This window comes from Glycine soja, chromosome 6, assembly GCF_004193775.1.
Source record: "Glycine soja cultivar W05 chromosome 6, ASM419377v2, whole genome shotgun sequence".
In the NCBI taxonomy this organism is placed as follows: Eukaryota; Viridiplantae; Streptophyta; class Magnoliopsida; order Fabales; family Fabaceae; genus Glycine; species Glycine soja.
This window is the reverse complement of record NC_041007.1, coordinates 8,805,181-8,829,328: the sequence shown is the minus strand read 5'-3', so window position 1 is coordinate 8,829,328 and position 24,148 is coordinate 8,805,181. Positions and strand designations below refer to the sequence as shown.

The 24,148-nt window shown below is 34.1% G+C and overlaps 2 protein-coding genes across 5 annotated transcripts; one reads left to right on the top strand and one right to left on the bottom strand.

The window, feature by feature from the left end:
- Positions 1 to 3,371: 3,371 nt before the first annotated feature.
- On the bottom strand, positions 3,372 to 10,962 carry LOC114415372 (mitogen-activated protein kinase kinase kinase 1-like). Of its 2 annotated transcripts, none has more exons than XM_028380022.1 (9): positions 9,795 to 10,962; positions 7,791 to 7,875; positions 7,534 to 7,596; positions 6,854 to 7,011; positions 6,049 to 6,121; positions 5,845 to 5,904; positions 5,145 to 5,255; positions 4,476 to 4,720; positions 3,372 to 4,030 (listed from the first exon to the last, which is right to left on the bottom strand). In XM_028380022.1, the coding sequence occupies exons 1-8, from the start codon at positions 10,697 to 10,699 to the stop codon at positions 4,508 to 4,510; spliced, it is 1,668 nt and encodes a 555-aa protein (XP_028235823.1). In that variant the 5' UTR covers positions 10,700 to 10,962; the 3' UTR covers positions 3,372 to 4,030; positions 4,476 to 4,507. The 2 variants fall into 2 exon arrangements, with proteins under 2 accessions (XP_028235823.1, XP_028235824.1); XM_028380023.1 differs by having other exon boundaries at positions 3,372 to 3,992.
- Positions 10,963 to 16,370: 5,408 nt separating this feature from the next.
- Positions 16,371 to 21,596, top strand: LOC114415371 (mediator of RNA polymerase II transcription subunit 1-like). Of its 3 annotated transcripts, none has more exons than XM_028380021.1 (6): positions 16,371 to 16,755; positions 16,995 to 17,757; positions 17,978 to 18,729; positions 18,830 to 18,919; positions 19,970 to 20,722; positions 21,043 to 21,596. In XM_028380021.1, exons 2-6 carry the CDS (start codon positions 17,649 to 17,651, stop codon positions 21,181 to 21,183), a joined length of 1,845 nt encoding a protein of 614 aa, XP_028235822.1. In that variant the 5' UTR covers positions 16,371 to 16,755; positions 16,995 to 17,648; the 3' UTR covers positions 21,184 to 21,596. The 3 variants fall into 3 exon arrangements, with proteins under 3 accessions (XP_028235822.1, XP_028235821.1, XP_028235820.1); XM_028380020.1 differs by having other exon boundaries at positions 16,857 to 17,757; XM_028380019.1 differs by having other exon boundaries at positions 16,371 to 17,757.
- The last annotated feature ends 2,552 nt before the right edge of the window (positions 21,597 to 24,148 follow it).

The window sequence follows — 24,148 nt, the reverse complement described above, 5'->3', positions numbered from 1 at the left end:
TATAGATTTTAAATAAAAATCATAAGTTTAATAAAAAATTATATATGTAAAAAATACATTATTAGATCAAAATTAATTATATAAACTTATATGTATATTAAAAATACATTAAAAAATTTAGTGTTATATATAACGACATTGATTTTTTTAACATAATTGGATTATTGACTCAGTTGGTTAGAGCGTCGTACTAGTAACACAAAAATCACAAATTCAAGACCTATGGGCTATACGTAAGGATATTTTTAATTTTTCTCTCTCACTACTGTATGTATGAAAAAATATGCTTGGTGAAGAAAGAAAATCCCTAACAGTTGCTATACCGTAATCGGCCCATTTACCTTTCCTCAAAAGCCCATTCATGTGTTTTTTTCTAGTTTAACTGTTATATGTAAAGTAATATTTACACTATTAAGTATTAAAGTATTAACTAATAATTGAGAGGAATTTTCTTCTAAAAAAATAATTGACAGGAAATTTAATATAATTATTTTAAAAATTAATAAATTTATCAAATATAATAATTTGTAATTACATGAAAATGTAAAAATTCTTTACCCTAAGAATATATTTAAGTTAAATTCTTTTTATTTTTAAATATACAAGCAGAAATAGTTTCCTTTTAACGGTAAACAAAACAAAAAAGGATAGATACTACGTTTCCTTTTCATGTCTTTAGTTTCGTGTATTTAAGCATTTTCCTTTCTTTAACATTTTCTTCCTTTCCTCCCAAGTTCGGTATTTATGCAAAGTAGGAAAGAATTGATTATTATAATTTATTATGTTTGTTCCACAATATCTTTTTATCTTTTAAAATAATGCATTTTTTAAAAAGATCATTAACTATACAAATTATAATTGTTTTTTCAATACTTTTTTTTTTCAAACTATAATATTATATGAAGTAACCCCATAAAAAATTATGAGTAATCTTCATTAGAGATTGTGAGAAAATAAAAGGTGAATATTCCTGCAACACGATTTATTTCATACTAAAAAATTAATCATGATTTGAGCATTGAACCACTTGACTAAGGAGCATAAATCATTATCGCATGTACCAACCATGATTAGTATTCAATACAAATTATAATAAAATAACTATATTTAACAATAATATCATTTTTAACTGGTTTGGTCAACATGAGAATCACTTATCACGTATGCAGATACTATGGCCATATTTAAAGGCTTGTAATTAGTGTGGAACTTGACATACAAGAAGCTAATTGAGTACTCTAAATTAATGCTATTTTGCTAATTAATAAGTCAAATTCTTATCATAAGTGTGTTATTCTTATTTAGAAGACCCAAGACATCCTAGAGACGTACATTTGTACCCCTTCCTGTAATAAGAGTACTTTTGTGGAGACCTTTTGATAAAGGGTATTGCTACGTTTCAACGAAATTGCTGGTATACCTAGTAATTTCACAAATTTCTCATTTTACTCTTTCGTAAAAGGATATGGATCAACTGATCTGTAAACCTACCCACGGATCAGTTGATCTGTATGAGATAACGGTTCAAGCAAGAATCAAACATGTGACCTTCAAGTTATTAACACCACGTTCTAATCAATTGAGTTAATAAATAATGTTGTTATACATAACACTAAACTTCTTAATATATATTTAATATAATATGGATCACGTAATTTGTAAGTGTTTTTTTATAAAAAAATTTCAAAAATATGTTTTTTTTTAATTTATTAATATATTAAATTTTTTAATAGTAAATATTTTTTTATTTATAAAAAAATATATGGATTAAATAATTCGTATGAGTTATATCGAAATTAATTGTCACAAAATTCATTATTTAAATTTCATGTGCATTAAATATATATTAGAAAGTTTAGTGTTATGTATAGTAACATTATTTATTTTATAACATAATTAACCTATTAGTTTAGTTGGTTAGAGTATAGTGCTAATAACTTAAAAGTCACAAATTCGATTATTGCTTGGATGATTAATTTGTAACACATATTTTTGAAAAAACAAATTAAAAAAAAAACTTTTGGACTGAGCTTATATGAATCAGGTATCGTTTTACAAAAAGGCAAAATGCATTGCCCTTTGATAAAGAACAATGCTTCAGGAGTCCGAGTTTATCTCTTGGGCCTCTCCCAACCCATAAAATTCTTCCTACCTTTAATTTCCTCATGTTTAGTTGCCTTTTCTTTGGTTTTTAATTCCTCCCCCCTGTTTTGCTTCCTACACCTCCAAAAAAACTCCAGCAAACAGAAATACCCCTCACCTAGGAACCCCATATTACGGAATAATTATTTTCGAAAAGTATCATATTCTAAAATAGTTATTCTAGAATATGATTTTCATACTCTAAAATAGGTATTCTGAAAATAGGTTTACAAATTACTTATCCTTATTTTAAAATAGTCATTATGAAACTATATAGGTATCCCAAAATACTTATTCGGAAATATAAAAATCATACTTTGGAATAGATATTCTAGAAGTGGATACCTCAGCACCCCAAAAGGCATTTCCCTTTTTGTCTTCCCAAAACCTCACGCTAACACTCACTCCTTCACTCACCTAAAAATGGAGAAGAAGCAAAGGCTCTTTTTTGGGTTGAAAGACAAGGTGGTTCACGGTCTATTATCGCAGGAAGCACCATGCGAGATTGGGAAGCCTCAAGCCCGCAAGGGCACTCCCGTCGCTCGAGGAAGGATTTGACAAAACTTACGACCAAGACTCCACACACAGATAGGAAAGGTGGGGTCAGTGGATGAAAGGACCACTCATGAGAGCACCTTATTTTTCCTCATCCTCTTTCTCTTGCAAGAGCTTCAATCTGGTGTTGGGTGACATGGCAGGTGGGGCACGATTGACGACTAGGGTTTGCTTGGGTTCTCTTGGGAGAGGTAGGGTTCTATAGGGGATTTTTTTGTCTATTTAAAATTTTTTGGAGGTGCAGGAAGCAAAAAAAAAGAGAATTCTCCTTTTCTTTTCTTTACTCGTGTACCCCAAAAAAATATCAAGAAAAAACTGCTAAAAATATGTAAATATAAATATTTTTTTATCTAAATCAAATCCTTACTATCTAAATATAAAAACACATTAATATTTGAATGGGTATATATAATTTATAAAAAGGGAAAGGATAAATAGTGACAAAACCCTGAGGGAGGTATATTTAATTTTACAACAAAAAAAATAAAAACAAGTTGAACATAGTGTGTTTGAAAACAAGTTCATTTCAATTAAACGCTAATCCATCCTTAGAGTTTTTTCTCCGCTTGTACATTTGAATTTGAAAAACCTCCATTTATCGTGGTTCAAACATATTTCCAAACACACAAGTAGAGTGAGATAGATAAGGAATTTCACCAGAACGAAAAACGACATGTTTAAAGAGAGACATTCCAGTGTTTATTGGTGTGTTTACAGTTTTTCTTTTGTCCAAGTGTACCTATAAATTTATTAACTAAACCATTTACTCACCCAATCGCATTCGACCAAAGACCAAATTTTCAGAGAGGACATACAAAAAGTGGGAAACATTACACACGAATTAGACAAAAATAATAAAAAAGAAAACTACGAAATACAGATGTACACAAACAATGCCAACTAATAATAAAAAATAAATAATATGTACAAATAGAATAGTCTCTAATTCTTGCTACTATTGCTCCCAGAGTTAAACCCTATGGGTTTTTCGCCGGTCACCTGATTTGAGGGGAAGAAGGCAGGGTTAACTTTTTCAGCTGGACGTTGATACTTCACCTTTGCTACAACGAACAAATCATCAGAGTAATTAGATAACACGTATTGAGCATAATTCTCCAATAGGATATTGCCTAGTCGATAACTTGGTTCTTTGGAGTGCCATATGACGTGTTAGATCCAAAGTCGTGCTGAAATTTTGATATAAGTTACAAGCAACCAAACTCTAAAAACTACAACACGAGCAAATCAACAATTTCTGCAGCAATGGACCCAGATGAACCCCAGCAACTTCAAGACTGAACATTGGAAATGTTACATGCAATGAAAGACAGAACTGTAATCAAAGAGTAAAAGAATCAAGTAAGCTACTCAAAGAGATAAATTCAACCTATGCTACAATGATTTGCGCAAAGGATGCAACAATATAGTTTGTCATTTCAGAATTGCACCACACTACCACAGGTTAGAAACATTTTCTGTTTTCTTCCTTTTCTTATTTTCAGTTATGCTTGCATGAAAAGTCCCAAATAAGAATAAAACCGCACTCACACCTGACCAACTTTAACTATAGGAATTCTACGTGCATCTGAAAATCAAAACTGTCATGGACCTTAGGCATTTTGTGTCTGACCAAAACCGTGTTATGACTCAAGAGTTTTGAATGAAATTTTTTAGAAGGATAGACAAGGACAACAATGGAAACAGTTTTTTTTTATATAAAAATTCAGGTGCCATGATAAACACATAAAACGTTGCAAAATGAGATAGTATGCATTTACCTCCCTAATGTTTCATAGTTGAAGATGACAGTTTAACCCTTCCGGCCGTGAATATGAGGAAATGAAGAACCAGAGGACTGAGAAAGTGGCCTTTGGACAAATGAATGGTTTAAAAGTTGAGCAGCAGTGGCACGATCATTTGGACTAACTTGAAGGCACTGCAGGATAAAATCTTGTGCATCTCTCGAAAGAGAATCAGGAATACGAGGTCGCTCACCTTTTCCAATTCTATATAATGCCTGCATCTGTTGTTCGAACAGATTAATTAAAACTCAACAGTCAAAACCAGCAGTAATGCAATTTTCACAGTTAATTATATAAGAATCATCAACCAACATTTTTACCCAATACAAAACACGGGACACAGAATATCAACAAAATCCACAAGTTAATTTACAAATAAATGGTGGAAACATTGATAATTTGGATCATAAGTGGTAGCCTGAATTGTTTAATAATTTTTAAGCAGCAAAAGCAAAAAAAATTGAGAAGGCAAACACATGAAACAGAAAAAAAAATGGTTTGTGGAATTAAAACCAGAATTTAAATTGTGAGAACTGAAGAGCCCTTGCTTGAGACAGAAAAAACAAAAGCATGTGCTACACGATCACCCTCACTACGAAGTGCCAATGTGTAATGGGAGTTAAATAGCAATAATATGACACGTACAGATTCCAAATCACAGTACGGAAGTTGGCCTGTTAACATCTCCAGTACAGTGCATCCCAGACTCCAAATATCAGCTGGAAGGCCATAACCCTTGTTCTTTCCTTTTACAACCTGCATATTCCAGATTCTTATTAAGAACCAATAGCGATGCTATAAATAAATCAAAAGCAAAGGGATGCTTCTTTCTATATATGAGAAGGCAATGAATTCTTGAAACATGATATGTATAATCACTTCATCACTATCAATAATTATATTCAGCTGTTCATTTCATTGATCAAGACATACGGAAAATACATGGGACAAAGCAAAAGAAAAAGGTAAAAATTCAAATCTCCATATTCTCTAATATCCCCATTAACAAAATGTAACATGAATACATGATGTAAAGTTGTTATGTAAGTTCATTTTCATCAAGTTCTAATAATTTCCTTAGGTTCTAGGGTTTTTAGACCAGTAGCATATTGAATGCATACAATTTTAACTGTAACAATATTATTTCATTTAATAAGTGTTCAGTGCACAGCCAAATAAGAGCAGAAACTAATGTTTGAGTCATGCATCTAGCTATTAAAATAACAAATTACTGTTAAGCAAATTATATTGAAGTTTGGAACCATGTACACACTCCATTAATAAATTTGGCAAGAAGAACCATTATGCAGTATTTCTGCTCCAAAGTAAAAGATTGAGGGCAAACCTCAGGCGCCATCCAGAATGCTGTCCCCTTCATTGATTTAACATCATTCAATTTGGTTGCCTGAAAAACAATTCATAAAGTGATATCAGAAAATCGAAATCATTAGCAATTTAACATTATTTAGACATCTATAACTGATATCAAAATATTCAAGAAATAAAATAAATCCTAGATCGAGAAACATAAATGAAAGAGAGTGAATACCTTTGCCAATCCAAAATCTGCAAGCTTGACAGATCCACTTGCATCCACCAATATATTTGCACATTTAATATCCCTTAAATTGGAGAAATATAATTAGAATATATTTACAATGATTACTTCATCCCAATTACATAACTGATACAGGAATGCAGAAAATAAGAAGTGAAATGAATCACGAGCTTTAACCCAAAGAAAAAACTCTTCTCATTAAAATATCCAAAACTGGAAGTTCCCACATGTAACCATTCAACCTGACCTTAGTAACTTGATTTTCCGTTTTAATCATTTGAATTTGAAACTCAAATTAACTCACAGCTGGAAGAAACTAATACACCATATCCACAAATACTAGACTTTTAGTATTGAAAGGTAGTGGTTTACGGCATGAAAAAAATAACAATGACAATAATTGGATATCTTTTTCTCCCCTTGGATTCCTCTGTTCACCTCACTCCTCAACTCTCTTATTTGGCCAAATAAATAAAATGCATTTCAAACAATGAAAATGAAGCAACATTTATCCAAAAAAGAAAAAGAATGTGGCCAAATAACAAGAAAATAAAATAAATACCACAAGTTATTTACAAAGAATTATTGCAATTATGAGACAGTATGCAAAAGTGAAAGTTCCTCTGAAGCAAGGAAAGCAAGAACCATAGAACTGTTGTCAGCATTGTTCTAAAAGACTGAAGTACTGAACCATACCATAAGATTCAAGACCAGGATTACCACGGAAAAGCAGAAGTCCTAAATACATAAAGGAAAATGAAACAGGATTGAAAAATAAAATAAAATTTGGAGTCACCTGTGAACCACATTTCGGTCATGAAGATACTTCAAACCATGCAGAATCTGTCTCGTATAGGAAGATACTTGGGAATCTCGAAGAGTATACTTCTGATAGAGGCTTCTAAGGGAACCTTTCGTTACAAGCTCAAGAAAGATATACAACTTTGATTGATCCTGCATAAACATTGAGCAAAGTGTAAAGTACAAATCTCATTTTGAATAATGAACTTACTCTGATGTAAAAGTATAGACAACCCCCCCCCAAAAAAAAAAAAGATGATGAAAATGTTTAAAATGATAACAATGACTTGTGAGACTAATATATTCCAAAATAGTACAGTACCATATATCTGAACTTTTACGTTGTTAGTTATCACAGTCATGTGGATCCTTTATCATACAATCATTAGACTTTATTTCATGGCCTATCATGACATCATGCCCTGACTCTTAACTACAAACATTCCACTTATATTGTAAACATTGTAAAAAGTTTGAGTCTTTGAAATGTGATAGGCAACTTTCAAATCTGTAATGGAAACTTCCAAATAGATTCAATAACTCATAGTAAACAAGAAGAAAATATCAAATTGAATATAAAAGAAGAAAACAAGACAAAACAACATAGACTCAACAACGGTGAACAACATGAAAATATCAAAATGAACATAAAGAAAAAGAAATCAGAACAAGTACCATTTCTGTGCCATAGTATTGAACAATATTTTCATGCTCAAATTGACTCAAAAGTGCTATTTCCTGAGAGAGAAGAGAAAGACAAATGTGAGAGAATAAACATAATGGGAGAAACATGAAGAACAGTAACCTCTCAAATGATCTGAGGTATTGCACAAGATAGCATAATATTTATGTTTAAGAAAAAAAAACTTTTTTATTTTTCATTGAAGAATTCCATTATTGGAAACATATTAAAAAAAGTGTAAGTCCATCACCTGCTCCAGTTGATATACACTCTGCTTTCCCTGAGTCCCTTGATCAAGCAGTGAAACTTCTTTTACAGCAAAAAAGAATCCATCACTACAGTGATTCGGAAAGTAACATGTTAGTATTTATAACTTGCATAACATAAAACAGATGCCAAATCGTTGTAAAGCTTGGCTTCCGAGTTTATACAGAAAAAATCCAAAAAGGGGCAATTTGAAAGGAAGATGCTAAATTAGAAATAGTCTTTTGAGACGTTTTTGGATTTGACAAAAATCTGGCATTAAACAGCAATTACAATATCCTAGCCCCTGCAAAACCTAGCTCACTCGCCTCATTAAATTTTTCTACAATTCTCTTTAAATAGAATTTTAAATATGTTCAAATTGTTTATTACTTTATTCAACTAGAAGCCATCTGTATCACTGCATGAATTTCACACAGTGGCCAAATGAACAACCTAATGAAGCTCAAATTCATTTTTTATTGGGATGAACACTTCCATAATTGAATTTCAGAAATTACCATCATCGCTTATCAGTAAAAGACTAATAGCAAAGTTTATTTAAACCACCCAATAGCAGGACACCTTGGCAGAAAAAAATATGATAGGTTTAAAAGAAAGGTTTTTTTAAGTAGAATTTTTATTTTTTTTGGAAAGTGTACTATTTAATCTTACTAATGCATCCCCAACCATTGCCCTCAAAAAAGTCTGGAAGTTTATAAACATGGCTGACACGTTAGATGAGATGGAAATAATACATTTTAGCCTGTCCTCCATAAAAGGAAAGCACTGGAATTTGGAGAGTTCAGAAGCCCTTGCGCTTCTATTCTGGCCAAAAAGTAGAGTTTTCTAAAAGAAAAAGGGAAAATGAAATATTTGACAGCATTATCTGATGCAAAGCAAAATATTTTCCAACCCCCCCACCCAAAAAAAGGTTTTGTTTCAGGACACAAACTGACAGTTTGAGTCAGTTAGTTCAACAGACATCAATCTGTCAGATTCAACGAGCTCATTCCATAGCCTATGGACAAAATTTAGGTGCTGTTATAGGGTGTACTTTTGCCTTGTTTTTCAATGAAAGCACAAGTGTAACAGTTCATTAATAAAAATATAATTCTTGTAATCATCAGTACACGTGTTATCATTGGAACAAAAACAACAAAAAGTATCTATAGAGCAGCCAAGTTTTGCTCTTTACTTATTCTACTCACTATAAACCATTAGCTACTCTTTATTTTGAAATATTTGAGAGAATAAATGTTAGTAATGTAGAAACAAGTGCATTTCTTGATTTTCTTCCGTCCTCTTTCACTAGACAGAAAATCTTGACCCGATACACTGAAAGCCATAACAACAACAAAGCCTTACCTATTTTATTTTCACGTCCAAACCCACCAAGCAATAACTAACCATCCCAATCATAAACTCCTAAACTACCAAAGCATTAACCCCATCTCCAATCCTATCCTGCTCTCATTCAAAATTGGAAATTTCCTAATTTTCATCTAATCTAATGTTTAGATCTTCAGTGGTTTTTAAACACCTACCTACTACCACTAAAGGAAAAACATTACAGCAAAGAACCACAGTTAAAAAGGGGAAAGGGATGTAGGAAGGGGGAAGAAGCAACACCCTCCAAGCTAAAATAGGCCAATATTTGTAATTTCCTTTGATTTTGAAGGACTAATTTTCTAATGCCTGATAAAAGATAATGGCTGAAGGAGAGACAAAAATAATTATTTAAATGTTTATATAATGCAAGTGTGCAAGGAAACGTTTGGTAGGGAGAAATTTTTTCATGAATAAAATCTGTGACCATAAATATTTTTGGAAATATTTATATAACTTTTTTCCTATGATATTTTTACCAATTACTCTAGTTGTGTATGAACTCGAAGGTCCCAACCCCAAATAATAATATAATATCATAAAAAAAAAAAATAAAAGACGAGAATGGTAATGAAGGGGAAGGGAGAAATGAAAAGTAAAGGTTGAACGGCATTGTACTTACTCGGAAATCCCTTCATAAACAGAGCCAAACGAGCCACCCCCGAGAAACTCACCCTTCTGCCAGCTTTCGGCGGTAATAATCCGTTTGATTCTCCCTTGCGGAGAAATATTATTAGACGTAGGGTCCGTAGTACTACTCGAAGAATCATCTTCGTTGGAAGTAGAAAACGAACACGACTCCGAAAGCCCAGCCACATTCTCTTCCTCTTCCCTCTTCGGACTCTCTCTAGTACCAACTTCCCCTTCTTCCTTCTCCACCGCTCCTCTCTCTACTTCTCTCGCTACTTCACTCTCATTCTCGGAACGGTTCAACGGTAACCCTTCTTCCCCTTGAGGAGCCAAGTCCCTCAAAAGGTCCCACGTGGAACACGTGCTATCATCCACCACCTGAACCCTCGCCCCCGGCGGCGGCTTCAGCATCGGTGGCCGAGTCCCCTTAATACCAGTGCTCGATTCATCTATCTCCCTAACCCTAACCCTAACCCTAACCCTAACACTACTACTATCTCCGTGTTTTTCACTCAATTTACCTTCCTCTACTGAATTAACTATTATATCCTCGTTTACCTTCAATTCTTCTTCACCTTCCTCCTCCTCGGGAATATCGAGGTTATCGAGCTTCAGTCTCGGGAGAATATCCGAAGAGTAGCGAAACTTTATGGCCTCCCACGCCGCAGCGGGAATAGCGAAGTCCTCTGGGCCGGAGAGGCCCAAACTGCGGCAAATTCGATCGAACTCGCCTTCGACGCCCTCGATTCGGAAACTCGTGCGGTCGTAGAACTCCATGGAGCGCGTGTAGAGCGTGTCGTCGGAGGGGGACGATCCGGCGTCGTATTCGGAGGAGGAGTACTTAAGAGCGTTGCGGCGCTCGAGCTTGGGCTTTCGCCTCGGGTTCTTGCGATCCATGGTGTAGGTTTGTTTCCTGTGCTAAAAAATCCGGGATAGGTTATGAATCTAAATCCATCTAAAACGAAGCTGTCGCCGCCAATGGCTTCTTCGGAAAATTGAAGGAGAACCTGAGGAGGGTTTGTGGCTTTATATGGTTGTGTATTCGGTATAAGGTGACAAATGAAAAGCATGAGACGAGGGAGAAAGTAAACGGAGCTGACCAGAACGAAACAGGCGATTGATTTTGAGGAAGAGAGAAATGAGGAAATATGTGATTTTCTTCTAGATTTTATACTTGTATAATAGTCCTTAAATTTAAAATAATTCTTATTTTTATATTTTACATGTGACAATTAGAAGTCCATTGGTGGCAATTCAGCGTCATGTAAAGTGACACTGAAGTGTGCTTTTGTAAATCTTCTCACTCAAACGTGGCACTGAAGTGTGCTTTTATAAATTTTCTCTCTCATACGTGGCACTGAAGCCTATACTAAACTCGCCTCCAAAACCTCCTCTCCTCCGCTGCACACACCAAAAACACCGCCACTAAACTCGCCTCCACCACTGGAACTTGACACCCACGTCCCGTTGTTGCGGTTCCTGCTTCAGCGCTCGCCTCTCCTCCAATCGGCGCCGCCGCTCTTCTCTTCAACTTTCCGCACCAAAGGGGAAGGCCGCGAAGATCAGATCTGCAACTCGTCACCTGCGCCACTTCGATTTGAAAAACTAAACCCTGTGAGATCTGATAGCTTCAAGTTTGGCTTTAATGGCCTCCTCGAGAGTCTCCCACTCGCTCTTCTTCTTGAGCTGCTCCGCGAGCGCCATAGACTTTGCAGCGAAAGGGTGGGTGAGGTTTGATGGCGGCGGGAGCAGAAGCGGCGTCGACGAGGTTGTTAAACGCAAGCGGTTCTGGGATTGGAGTGGTGGCAGGCGCGTTTGGAGCGTTTATGACTGAAACGGAAGCGACAACGGCAAGGTTGTTGGGAGCCGCGAGGCCTTGCGCGAACAGATCTGAAACAGATCAAGTTAAATTTTCTTTGGTTAATCTTGGATCTGGAAAAGAACAATATTCAACTATGTTAGTGGAAAATTGTATGTGACGCAGATACAGAGTCCCTCCTCTTTTTTCTCCAATTTTTGTTCGTTCCTTGCCTTCCTATCTAGATTTGACGAAAGAAGTGACAAGTTGGATTGTATTTTTCTTCATCCCAAATTCAAATGAAGGTTCAGAAAGTTTGATGTTTCCATTTCTAACACTCTACACATTTGACGTATAATGATCAATTAATATTGATTCTCAAATTATTCTTTTATTTCTATTTATGTTTTTGCAATGGTATTGAAATTTCAAGAATATGGGAGCTGTGTATAACATAAAATTCTTGAGGTAAATCAATAAAAATCATGTCTTTTTCCTGTCCATCTATTTGGTTGGGTGAATCAGTTATCCGTGTGTATCTTTTATAGTACAAAGAAAGAGGACAAAACATCCTCTAAAAATACAAAAAACCGAAAGAGCAAAACTAGAACCAATGAATCATGTAGCAAACCACACCAATCTTTCTGCATGTCTGAGATAGAAACAGCTCTAGAAACATCATGAACAGAAGACTGGAGGTTGTCAAAGAAAGCGCCGTTTAAAATTCTGGCCATAAACAGCAAAGAATCACCAAGACAGAACATTACTAAAAAATCTTAGCTTCTCTATTCCAGCCAAAACCTCTGAAATTAGCCAAGAGAAAGTGCTAATGAAAATCCCACAAAATGCAACCATATTCCTCCCACGCGTCTCCTCCGACCGAGACACCGGAATGTTCGAGCTTAACGTTTTCAGCACTCGAAAAAGACGCAGAGGGCGCAGCCCCTTCTTCTTCTCCTTCTTGATTAGGGCCATTTGAAGCAACTTCATTCAAGCTACTCCGAGAACCAGAATCCAACGGCAGAAGCATGGGATTGCTGACATGACTCACACTTGACACATGGGGTTCGAGAAAATTAGATTTTAAGAGCAGGAAGTAAAGAAAGACTGCACATACACACAAGACTGGTAAACGTCGTTGAACTGGGAATAGAAACGCGGTGCCACATCGACGACCACTGCGTGACTCGGATTGCACTGGTGGAATTTTTCTTTTTTCAAAATAAATAAAAAGTATATATACTTTATTTATAATTTAATTTGTTTCTTTATTTCTTTTAACTTGCTTTTTTTGGGCAAATGATAACTAATATTTCAAGATGCCGATTGCTCTAGGGCCCAATAACTACTGTTTTAGTTTATAAGTTTGGAAATGTATTTTTTTAATCTTTAAAATTTAAAAATACATAAAATATTAAAAATTATTATAAAGTATAATTTATTATGTCAGAAATTAAAAAAATTAAATTTTAAAAACTGAAATAACACATCTTAAATTTAGAGATTAAAACATAATTGAACATTTTTTTATTAGTTACCCATGCTGGTCACTCCGTTATATTTTTTTTATTAGATTAAAAAGTAAAATATTCTAAAAAATATAAAAAGTCATTTGTATTTTTCTTTTTAAATTATTTTTTGATAAATAAAACGAGTTACATCATCTTCATTTCTACTACAAAGGCTAAGATCTTCGGGTTGTAATTTTTCTTAAACTTTTTAATCTAATCAGGAGACAATATACTTTGATGTTGTTAAATATTCTTTGACCTAATAAATTATCCCAATTTAAATGTAAAATAAAAAAAAATTCTTAGTAAGAAATTAAGTTATACCTCCATCTTGTTCTTGTCTTTTTTTTAGAAAACTCTTACTATTCTTTTTACTGTCTGATCCTACATAATCGTTTTTAATATCTTTTTTCTTGATTTGAGATAGATAATTCAAGATTTCGTTGATTACGGTTTCATCCCATGTATTTCTCGTGTCGTTCTCTTTTTTTTTCATTTTTTAGTTCAATAGATTTTTTTTCAAAAATTCCCATTTTACTCTTGATTAAGAGACTTGTCAACAATATAGAATGTCTTAAAAGAGATATTAAAAGAGACTAAAAAATTGTGAGGATTTTGGTATTGTTTTTTTTTCAATAAAATTGTCATGTCATTTGTTTTTTTTTATTGTTTTTTCAAATTAAAACTAATTCAAAATTTTGATTAAATATAAATTTAAGTGATTGTTATGCTTAAGAAAACTATTTTGTACTAGGGTTCATACTTTTAAACCAATCAAAGTTACCCGTGCATATGCTCATGTTGCTCTGCTATTTTTTTATACTTAGATTAATAAGTAAAATATTTCAAAAAGTATAAAAAGTCATTTTTTTATCAAACTACTTTTTGGTGAATAGAAGAAGTTGGATCATCTTCATTTCTATTACAAAGGCTAAGATCCTTCCTTCACCTGCTTGTTGTTACGTGTACCCGATACACCCCGTCCTATTTCTCCTATGGTAGGAATTGAAATTCCACTTAAATGGTAAGAATTTCAAATTCTCTACTCTCACATAGGCCTTTTCGTTCTCTCACACCTAAGTGGTGATGGTGATTGGAGTAACACATCACGATGGAGGAGTTGCCCAAAAAATCCTCCAGCTTCAGCAGCGGCGGCGCATGGCCCACACTCTGCAACAAAGATTCAACAACACTCACGTCGTTGTGGTTCAGATTCTGCTCAAACATGAGACTTTGCGTTAAATCGAACTAGTAAGAACAAAGATGGAAAAAATCTAGAGATCGACGACGTTGAGCCTCGAGCTATGCGGAGTCCTCCATTGTCGTTGCTTTGTCTTTGTCATGGATTTGCCATTGTTGTGACTCGCTTTGTACAGATCCCGCACTCCATGCATCTCACATCTTATCTGTTGACTTCTCTCATTGTTGCCATGACCACCTTGGCCACACGGTAACAACGCAAGGCACCATAGTCGTAGCAGCATGAGACACTGTAAATGTGGCAAAGACCTCAACCTCATCGGAGGGAGAGGAAATAGATTTTCGAGCATAAATGTTAAAAGAAAAAACGATATGATGTTTGCATATTTGTTGTTTGGATTTCTTCATGGTAATCTACGGTTCGTAATGGGTTGTTGGGTGCAGTTAATGAAGAGGTGAGGTTAAAAGGTTGTCTATGTTGAATCGATTTAGAGAAGATGTGAAGGAGCTTAGTCTATGGCGGTGGAAAAAGGAATATGTGGTGGCAATTGGGATTATCAGTGGCAATGGCAGTGTTAAGGAAGATGATGGAGGTATTTGTACCAATGACAAGGGGTTCACTAGTATCGGAAGTAAAATAAAAATTGATTTTTTTTGAACTTGAATTACTTTATCCAAATACGAAAATTTAAATACAAGAAATTAAATTGCTTAATCCAAACAAAATATTTACAAAATGAAAGGAATTTAAATCATGACAATTAAAATATTGTGTATTTAAATTTTTTAGAAATTTTCAAATTCTCCATCCAAACACATGGTAATAGTTTGAAATACCTCAAATATTATAATAAGACCGAATCCTTACAAAATAAAACCATTCTCAAATATGGACTCGAGGCTAAAATATTTTTTTCCTCTTCCTAAAATTGAAAATGTTTGGATTACGATAAACATATTTTACCCATAATTTAAGTTGTGATATAAATTTTTCCTAACTATTGGCCATTTGTTTAAAAACCATTAAAATATATTTTATAAATACAAATAAAATATGATAGGTTATCTCTAAATATGTGAATAAACTATAATTATGATTTTTTGTATAATTAAAGTCTTAATATACAATTACATTAAATACTCAAAAGATGAACTTTATCAACTATAATAAGAAGATCTAGTTGAAATATAATTGTTTCAATAGAAAGTAATGTGGTCTATTCCAAAAAAAAAACATAAGAAGATAATGATAAAAAATATTAGATAATATTTGGTGTAACAAATAAATGATAAGATATATTGATAGTAATCACAACAAAACTTAAAATTTTCATTTATTAAATTAGATTATTTTTCATTTGACTCTATCAATTATTAATTTTCAAAATAGTGACTGATGCCAGATTTATTTATTTATTTATTTTTGCTTTCAATTTAATTTTTTAAACTAAGTATACTAATGCTATGCCTTTTAAATTTATACGTTCAATATGATTTAAAATAAGAATGCATAGTTTATTAATAATTTAGACTCTCACAAAACATTTTTTATATAATTATGAAATTTGAAAATACTTGAACACAATACTTAGGAATAAAAAAAATCATTTTATTTCGCACACCTAATATTCTTGTGATAATGTATTATTCATATCATTTATAAAACGATATATATAAAGAAATAAAGATGTCTCCGGTGTCTCTGGTAGGTGAAAAACCCAATTTTCAAAACATTCAAATCCAATGGAAGAATGAGAGGTATTGTTGCTGTGGATGCGTCACCCCCACCGTTCGTCTTCGCGCAAGAAAAATAATAGACCATTCATCAAATTTTAGGAATTCAAATACTAAAAAACAAAAGGATATTTACCAAAAAAAAAAAAAAAAAACAGAAGGTTCAAAGAAGATGAGCGTTTAGGGATAGGGTTGGAAATTTATTGGGGAGAAGGAAACGTCGGAAGAAATTATACCTTAACTTGACTTAAGAAAGAGAGAGAGAAAAAAAAAACAAATAAATAAATAATGCACATTTATTTTTGGCATTAATGTTTAATATCCTTAATTTGATTTGATTTGATTTGTTATAGCATTAGGGAGAAGAGGCTGCTGTTGTTCATACGTTTCATCCTGAGTATCCCAAACTAACTGAAAAATTATACCTCCTCCTGTCTCTCTCTCGCTCTTGCGTTCTCTCACACCACACCACACCACATCGCACTCCGCACAAACAACAAAACCCTATTTTTTTCCTTTTATTTCCACACTCTCTCTCAATCAACGCCATTTCGTTCTCTCCAAAATCACACTCCGCTAACTCTTCGTCTTCCGTTTTCTTCCGAACCGCATTCGCACAATTGCCAATACAGCTGCTACGTTCGGGGGCGGTTATTAAAACGGTTGCGTTTCGGTATCCTCGTCAATCACTTGCCAATACCGCTTCTAGGGTTAGTTTCTCCACTCTCTTTTTTTCGCTTTCTAATTCCCCGAAATTTCCCCTATTACCCTAGCTTCGGTAGAGTTTTTCCTCACGTGCTTGCCTTTTTAGGGTTTCTTTTCTATCGACGCGGTTTTTAAGGGTTCCACACTGTCTTTCTTTTATTTTAATTTTGGGCGTTGCTTCGATTCTTGGTCGTGAACTGTGTTTGATGGTTGACTTTTAAGTGTTGTACCATTGTCTCCGTAGTTGTGCTTTGGGTGCGGGGATCGATTTCTTTTCGAGATTTTCACGATGGTGCGACTCTGAATTTTCCAAGGTTTTATGCGAATACATCTTTTTTTTTTTCCTGCTTAAGATGGAGGCGTAGATAAGGTTTTCCCACGCGGCATTGTCTTGTGTTTCAAGTCACGTGGTTCTCGTGACGGTATCTGATGTTTTGGCGCTTTCGTTGATTGGGGAATAGAAGAAACCGTGTCTGTTTGTGGTTCCAGTTCAGTTGATCATTGTTGGAGAAGTTGCCGGTTGGAGTTATTCTCTTTCTCGCGTAGAAAAAGGGCCGAAAAGATTGAGGGCTGTTGCTTCTGTGGAGATAACCTGCTATTACTTAGCTTCTGGAAGAAAACCTGCTGTTTCTTAGCTTCTGGAAGATATTGGTCTGTGGATTAACCTAATTTCTTGGTGGAATTGCTCCAATTTTCATCTGGAACAGTTTTCTGTTTAGGCAGGTTATTCTTGACTAGTTTTTGGTATCTATAAGATTGAAAGAAGGATGACAGATGTTAGTTAGAGTTGGTAGTTTTGAATTTGAGTGCAACCCTATTGTTTTAGGGGAAGGGCTGGTGAAGAAGGTGCACGTGCTTTTTTTTTTTTAGTTAAATCTGATGATGTTCAGTGTTAGTTATGGCCAAAAGTGAACCTTCATTAGTTCCAGAATGGTTGAGAAGTGCTGGAAGTGTTGCTGGGGGTGGCAGTTCGGCCCACCATTTTGCAGCTCAATCTAATCACACCGGTATTTTCACTTCCCTGAACTGTATACATCTTTTTAATGCCTTAGTTTAATCAATTCAAAACATTATCTACTTTCAAGTAGAAGAAAATGCTGTTCCCTTTTTGCAATCTATTTAAGAAACACTTTTTTTGGCTTATAAGTTTATGATAGGTTTATCTCCTTAAAATAGGGGAATGGAATCATAATTCATTAGTTAACAATTTCTATCATTGTTGTGTAGATTCTTCTAATGTTGCCCATCACACAAGGAATAGATCATCTAAGTCCACTAATGATTTTGATAGCCCTCGTTCTGTGTTTCTGGAACGAACATTTTCTTCAAATTCTCGGAGGAGTATCAATGGTTCTGCTAAGCATGCCTATAGTAGTTTCAACAGAAGTCATCGTGATAAGGACCGTGATAGAGAGAAAGATAGATCAAATTTTGTAGACAACTGGGATCGTGACTGTTCTGAACCATTTTCTGACATCTTTCCTGGAAGGATAGAGAGAGACACTTTACGGTGTTCTCATTCAATGGTTTCCAGGAAACAGAATGAGATTTTGACCCACAGAGTTGCAGTAGATACCAAATCTGGTGGCAATAGCTACCAGAAAAGCGGTAATGACTTACTTTCTGGCAGTAGTATTGGTAGTAGTGTTCAGAAAGCTGTTTTTAATAAGGATTTTCCTTCACTTGGAGTTGAAGAGAGGCAGGGAATAACTGAAATAGGGAGAGTTTCATCTCCTGGTTTGGGTGCTGCTGCTAGTCAAACACTACCTGTTGGCAGTTCAGCTTTGATTGGTGGGGAGGGATGGACATCTGCTCTAGCTGAGGTACCAACTATAATTGGAAGCAGTAGTACTGGATCTCTAACGTTGCAACAAACTGTTTCTCCAACTTCTGGGTCTGTACTTACAAGTACATCATCTGGTCTTAACATGGCTGAAGCTTTGGCACAGACTCCATCTCGAGCTCGTTCTGCTCCCCAGGTAGTTTAGTTGGTTTTCTGTGACTATCTTCATTCTTATATGATTATAATGATTTTATTTATTTTCATGACCAGTTAACAAGGCCTTAATCATTTTCCAGGTGTCTGTCAAAACCCAAAGGCTTGAGGAACTGGCTATTAAGCAGTCAAGGCAGTTGATTCCAGTAACACCATCAATGCCTAAGGCTTTGGTAAGAAAATTTCCCTTTTAAATATTGTTTTATTAGTCATATATTGCAAAACTTGGTTTGTTTTAGATATCAGGAATTTGATTTATTAATTTGACTGGTTTTTTCATAGTAGTAAACAGCGAGTTGAAGTTGAGAATTTTGAGCTGTTAAAGTTGTTTACAACCTGGAATGCCTTAGCAAGGGTGGGGATTATAGATAAAGCATTAGACTTAGAAAAAGAGAGAAATTTCAGCAGAAAAGTTCTTACCTAATTTTGTTGTATCATGTTTTTATCATTTCATGGGCATCGGAATTGATCATGAGTTAGTGCATAACTACAAATTAATTGTTCTATTGTTGTTAATCTATTATTATTACGAAACTGATTTTCTGTAATGATTTTAACTTTTTTTCCTATGAAATTTGTGATTTATTATGAGTTCATATCTATTCTATTTATATTTGTTTTAGATAACTAAAAGGAATAAGTAACAAAACTAATGTGTTGAAATTTATGATTCTGTGGTCACTTTTAATGAATGCAAATAACCTGTTGATAGGATTCAGATTCAAAAGTTTTTTTTTAAGACTCTTTGATTGAACAAATAGTTAATTTTTGAAGGTACTATATTGTTTCTTCTGTTTTACTACATCAACATGATCACTTAAAATGGGTTTTCTTTGGCATGCTAATTCTGGTTCCTGCACCACTGGTGGCACTGATGATGGCTTGTTGATCTGTCTTTTTAATAAAATTGACCATGAAGTACAGTTTATTTGTTTTTGTGAAATGTACAAGTCTCATTGCAATCCTTCAATACTTTATAATTGAATTTCAGGTTCTGCTGGTCTGTGCATCAATTATGTATGAAAATGTTGCGAATGCTTGATTTAGATTATGTAAATTTTTCCTTTTGTTGTATCAAAATTGGATAATATATCTTAGGTTTTATTCATACATCAGAAATAAATTGCTATATTATAACATCATGTATGTTTCTGTCTTCTATTTGACAAATGAGAGTTTTTTAAATTAAATTCTTGGTGAATTTCTGACGGCTTTCTTGTCAGGTTAACAATTCTGAGAAATCAAAACCCAAGACAGCAGTCAGAAATGCTGAGATGAATATGTCTGTCAAGAGCATGCCGCAACAACCCTCTGCTCTGCACATCGTTAATCATTCTGTTCGCAGTGGAAATGCCAAAGTTGATGCTCCGAAAACATCTGGGAAATTTACTGATCTCAAATCAGTGGTGTGGGAAAATGGTGTTTCCCCTACTACACCTAAGGATCCTTCAAGCCAAACAAATCACTCTAACATTAGAACTGGAAATAATCTTGCTGTTGCTTCAGCAGCTGCTTCTACACCTTTGAAGAAGACCAACAACATCAAATCTCCCACAGAGCGGAAGCCAATTTCTTTGGATCAGAAACTAGGGTCCACTATGGATAAGAAAAATTCTATTTCTCAAGTGCAGAGCCGGAATGATTTCTTCAATCTCATTAAGAAGAAAACTCTGATGAACTCCTCAGTTCTTCCAGATTCTAGCCCAGTGGTTTCATCTCCCCCAATGGACAAATCTGGTGAAGTGAATACTGAAGCTGTTGGCTCTCCTGCAAGGCCTCAAGATCTTCGAAATGGTGCTGAAGTGACTAGCAATGGTAATGCCCATGTAGAGCTTAACAAACCTGATTATGATCAGAAAGATACAATTCTAGATGAGGAAGAGGCTGCTTTCCTTCGTTCACTTGGCTGGGTGGAGGATTCTGGTGAGGATGAGGAAGGCCTTACAGAAGAGGAGATCAATGCCTTTTATCAGGAGGTGAGCATCAGTAACCCTGATTTATTTTTGTGTTAATTTATATTTGTTATGAATTTGAATTATATTTGTTTTGATTTTTTTTAATGTATTATGTGATTTTAACCTTTGAAGTTAAAAGCATTGCTTTATTGAATCAAATGGGTGGGTTCAAAAGTTCCCTTCTGTTAATCACGGCTGAATTTCTTTGTAATATGTTGTACCAAATTACATGCTTGAGTTTGGCATTTTGAAGGAACTTGTTGTAACTTGGGTAAATTTTATGGAATTATCAATTCATTTTGGCCAAAAGGTTTACTTCTTTGTTGACTTTGGTTTTGTAGTGCATGAAGTTGGGCACCACTACATTAAAGCTATGCCAGGGCATGCAGCCAAAGTTGTCCAAGTTTTTTGAACCTTATGCTACGACTAACTTGCATGGAGCTTCTGCTGAATTGAGTTCTGACTCCAGATCTGAAGCTTGATGCTCTCGGTTCTATCACGGATAGACCCAAGTTTCATTTTTTATGGCAGATAGCTAGTAACATTCTTCCCTTTTGTTTTTAAAGAAGGCTGATCACTTGGGAGTGAAAGAAGTGGGTGGGTTTTGATCGGAACCCTGCATTTTGCAAATATTGCAATAAGTTACAGGTGTCTCAATCCCGCCTGCTTAACAGGGATTTTTTTTTTCTTTTGGGTTAAAAGTTATAGGTTGGTGGTTGGGTAGGGGTAGGCTAGGGCTGTTTTGTCTGCAGTGGAAGGTGCTGGGCAATTGCATCTTTTGGGGTATTTTGATCCTTTTTTCTTTCAGAGGGTTGATTCTACAAGATAAAGTTTATGATGTTTTTGGTCAATTTTACAAAAAAAAAGGAAATTAAAAGCTTCTAATTTTAGAGTATTTTGATATTGTTATTCCGGGTAGTCTGATATTTGTTTCCTTGCTGTGACCTGTCTCGCGGATGAAATTGAGATGAATAAATAGAGATTAGGTAAATGCTAAAAACCGGCATTAAGAAAAAAAATATATTGAGAACAAGTGCTTACTATATCAAAAACAATTTTTTTTTTAATTAAAAGCATTTCATAGTAAATTTTAATGCTGTTCAATTTTACCTGTTCTTTCGATATACAACTTTAAAATATATTAAAAATACTTTTTTTTTTTGCATTTAACAAATTGATGTTATTATTAGTAATGGATATATTATTTCATTAAAAAAGTAAGAGATTAAACTTTTGAAGCTATAGTAAAATTTATGTAAATAAATTGCTTATTGACGGTGTTAAATTTTATGTTTAAATTTTAGTTTACAAAAAAAGGAAAAGTATCTTTAATTTAATATATTAAATATTATAATTTAAATTAGGAATTAAATGTAAATGACATTGTTTAAAAAGAATAAAAATATAATACAAAATTAAATGCTCAATATCAAGTTATGTAATTTAATGAAGAAGAAAACATTTTCATTTATTAACGAAAATCTAAATTTATAATAGAAAAATACATGTATAATTTGAAGTCCTTTTCTTTTATCATAGAAAAAAGTTTTTTTATTTAAAATTTTGGTACAGGAGAAAATAAGGGAAAATAAAAGAAAACAATAGCTAATTATAAATGTAAAAATGAGACATCTAATCTAATGCATCCTCGTTATTTTACTGAATTAAAGGTATTTTTAACTGAGATTCAAAAACTAGTTATTCGATATATAAATATCCATTTAAGGACCGATATCTTTGAACATATTTTTTTTTCATACAATAGATTAGTGATCAAATTCCTGATCACATATTTATCGGATATGATTATTAATTTGTCAACCATACTATGCCATATTGATATCTAACACCAAGCTTGGCTAACAAGTTTGCACAATGATTTTCCTTTCTTAGAGTATGCTTTAATTTATTGTCCACTCTCTTGATATGTACTAGTGTCATTTAATTTATTGCCATAATGATCGTGAATAGAGACATCCTCCTTTACCAAAGTGTAATAACTTCCATGAAGTCTGAATAACAAGTTACATGGTGGTTTCATGGTTCAAGTTTATTTTACCAAAGTACGATACTCTTCATGCGTACATCGAGCTGCTTGGAAACGAAAGCCTTCGTTCTCTCATTCATAGTTATAAGGTTACTACAATGTACCAAAAGCGGGTTATGATTGGAGTGCCTCTTCACTAAATGCTCCAGTACTGATGTTTCAAGCTACTCTTCATTCTCCAAGTTTGACCACACACTCCTTTACCCAACCTTTTTGTGAAATCAAATGTCCCTTTTTATAATTTCTCTGCCAAGTGAATTTTGTACGAAAGAAATCCATATCAGAAGGTTGCAACTACAAAAAACAAAAGCAAAAAAAAAACTTTTGTTGGAGAAAAGTTACCCCTACAATTTTAAGATGGAGATAGTTTCATATTGAAATCTCCAACTAGAACCCATGGCTCAAAAATCTACTTCTTGGATGACCTAAATATTTCCAAAGATGACAACGCACACAGTAAGTAAGACTAGCATAACTACCCGCTCTAACCTAACTCTAGTTCTCCTCAAGGATATTGATACAATGATTACTTGAGGAAAATAGTCAACGATCTAACTAATAGAAGAAATACACGAGTAACATTTTTCAATATCCCGATTCCTCCGGCATGTCCATGCACTTCCTCTGCTCCCAATACATATATTATAACCTTCCATATCCTATAAATTCTTGGTCGTGGAGAACAATGTGTGTTTCATAGATAATTAAAAATCAACTCTAGCTTATATCTTTGCATTAACTCATGTATATGTCGATGGCTTCACCTATTAGTAAATTAACCCTATGACATTCCAAGATAAGATTGAGAAATCTTTAAACCTAATCATTAAAAACTTCCTTGAAACGGAGCCAAAAACACCTGTCATTGGTGTTAAAATGGTGTATTAGATGTTTCCACCTCCACCTCAACCATAGGATCTGGAGGTTCAGAATCCCCCAGCAAATTCAAATTCATTCTATTATGACTCACGTTTCCCTTCAGAAACCATCAACCAATCACCACACAAATCAACCTTCCTATTTATTACGTTAGCCACCAAATTAGCCTTAGGGTTTGCATGGCTAACACTTTCCTTTTCGAGTCTACATCCTTCAGTGGTAGAATTTTGCTCAGTTGTCCTCACCTGTTGCACCACCATATGCTTTGCACAACTCCTCGTTGTATGGTCATAGAAACCACACTTCTTGCAAAGCAAGTGCAAGCATTCATACTCTACTCTACATTAAACCAAAGAGTTTTGAATCACACTTTCCTTACCAAAAGATGCTTTCCACACACATTTCAACATAATCATGATAGCAACCAATTAGTCCAATAAAACATCTAAATACATGAAACACTAAATACATCCAACAATGAATTTAAAAGTCCAACAAGTAATACTTTAGTTCATTAATAC

What these genes read in the sequence shown, in the direction of transcription:
- LOC114415372 (XM_028380022.1), bottom strand. Translation starts at nt 10,699, where the DNA reads ATGGATCGCAAGAACCCGAGGCGAAAGCCCAAGCTCGAGCGCCGCAAC. An exon ending in CAGATTTTGGATTGGCAAAG is followed by an intron (nt 5,905 to 6,048) that starts GTATTCACTCTC and finishes ATTGTTTTTCAG; the next exon opens with GCAACCAAATTGAATGATGT. An exon ending in CGTACTGTGATTTGGAATCT is followed by an intron (nt 4,721 to 5,144) that starts GTACGTGTCATA and finishes TTCGAACAACAG; the next exon opens with ATGCAGGCATTATATAGAAT.
- LOC114415371 (XM_028380021.1), top strand. Translation starts at nt 17,649, where the DNA reads ATGGCCAAAAGTGAACCTTCATTAGTTCCAGAATGGTTGAGAAGTGCT. An exon ending in AGCTCAATCTAATCACACCG is followed by an intron (nt 17,758 to 17,977) that starts GTATTTTCACTT and finishes ATTGTTGTGTAG; the next exon opens with ATTCTTCTAATGTTGCCCAT. An exon ending in GAGCTCGTTCTGCTCCCCAG is followed by an intron (nt 18,730 to 18,829) that starts GTAGTTTAGTTG and finishes ATCATTTTCCAG; the next exon opens with GTGTCTGTCAAAACCCAAAG.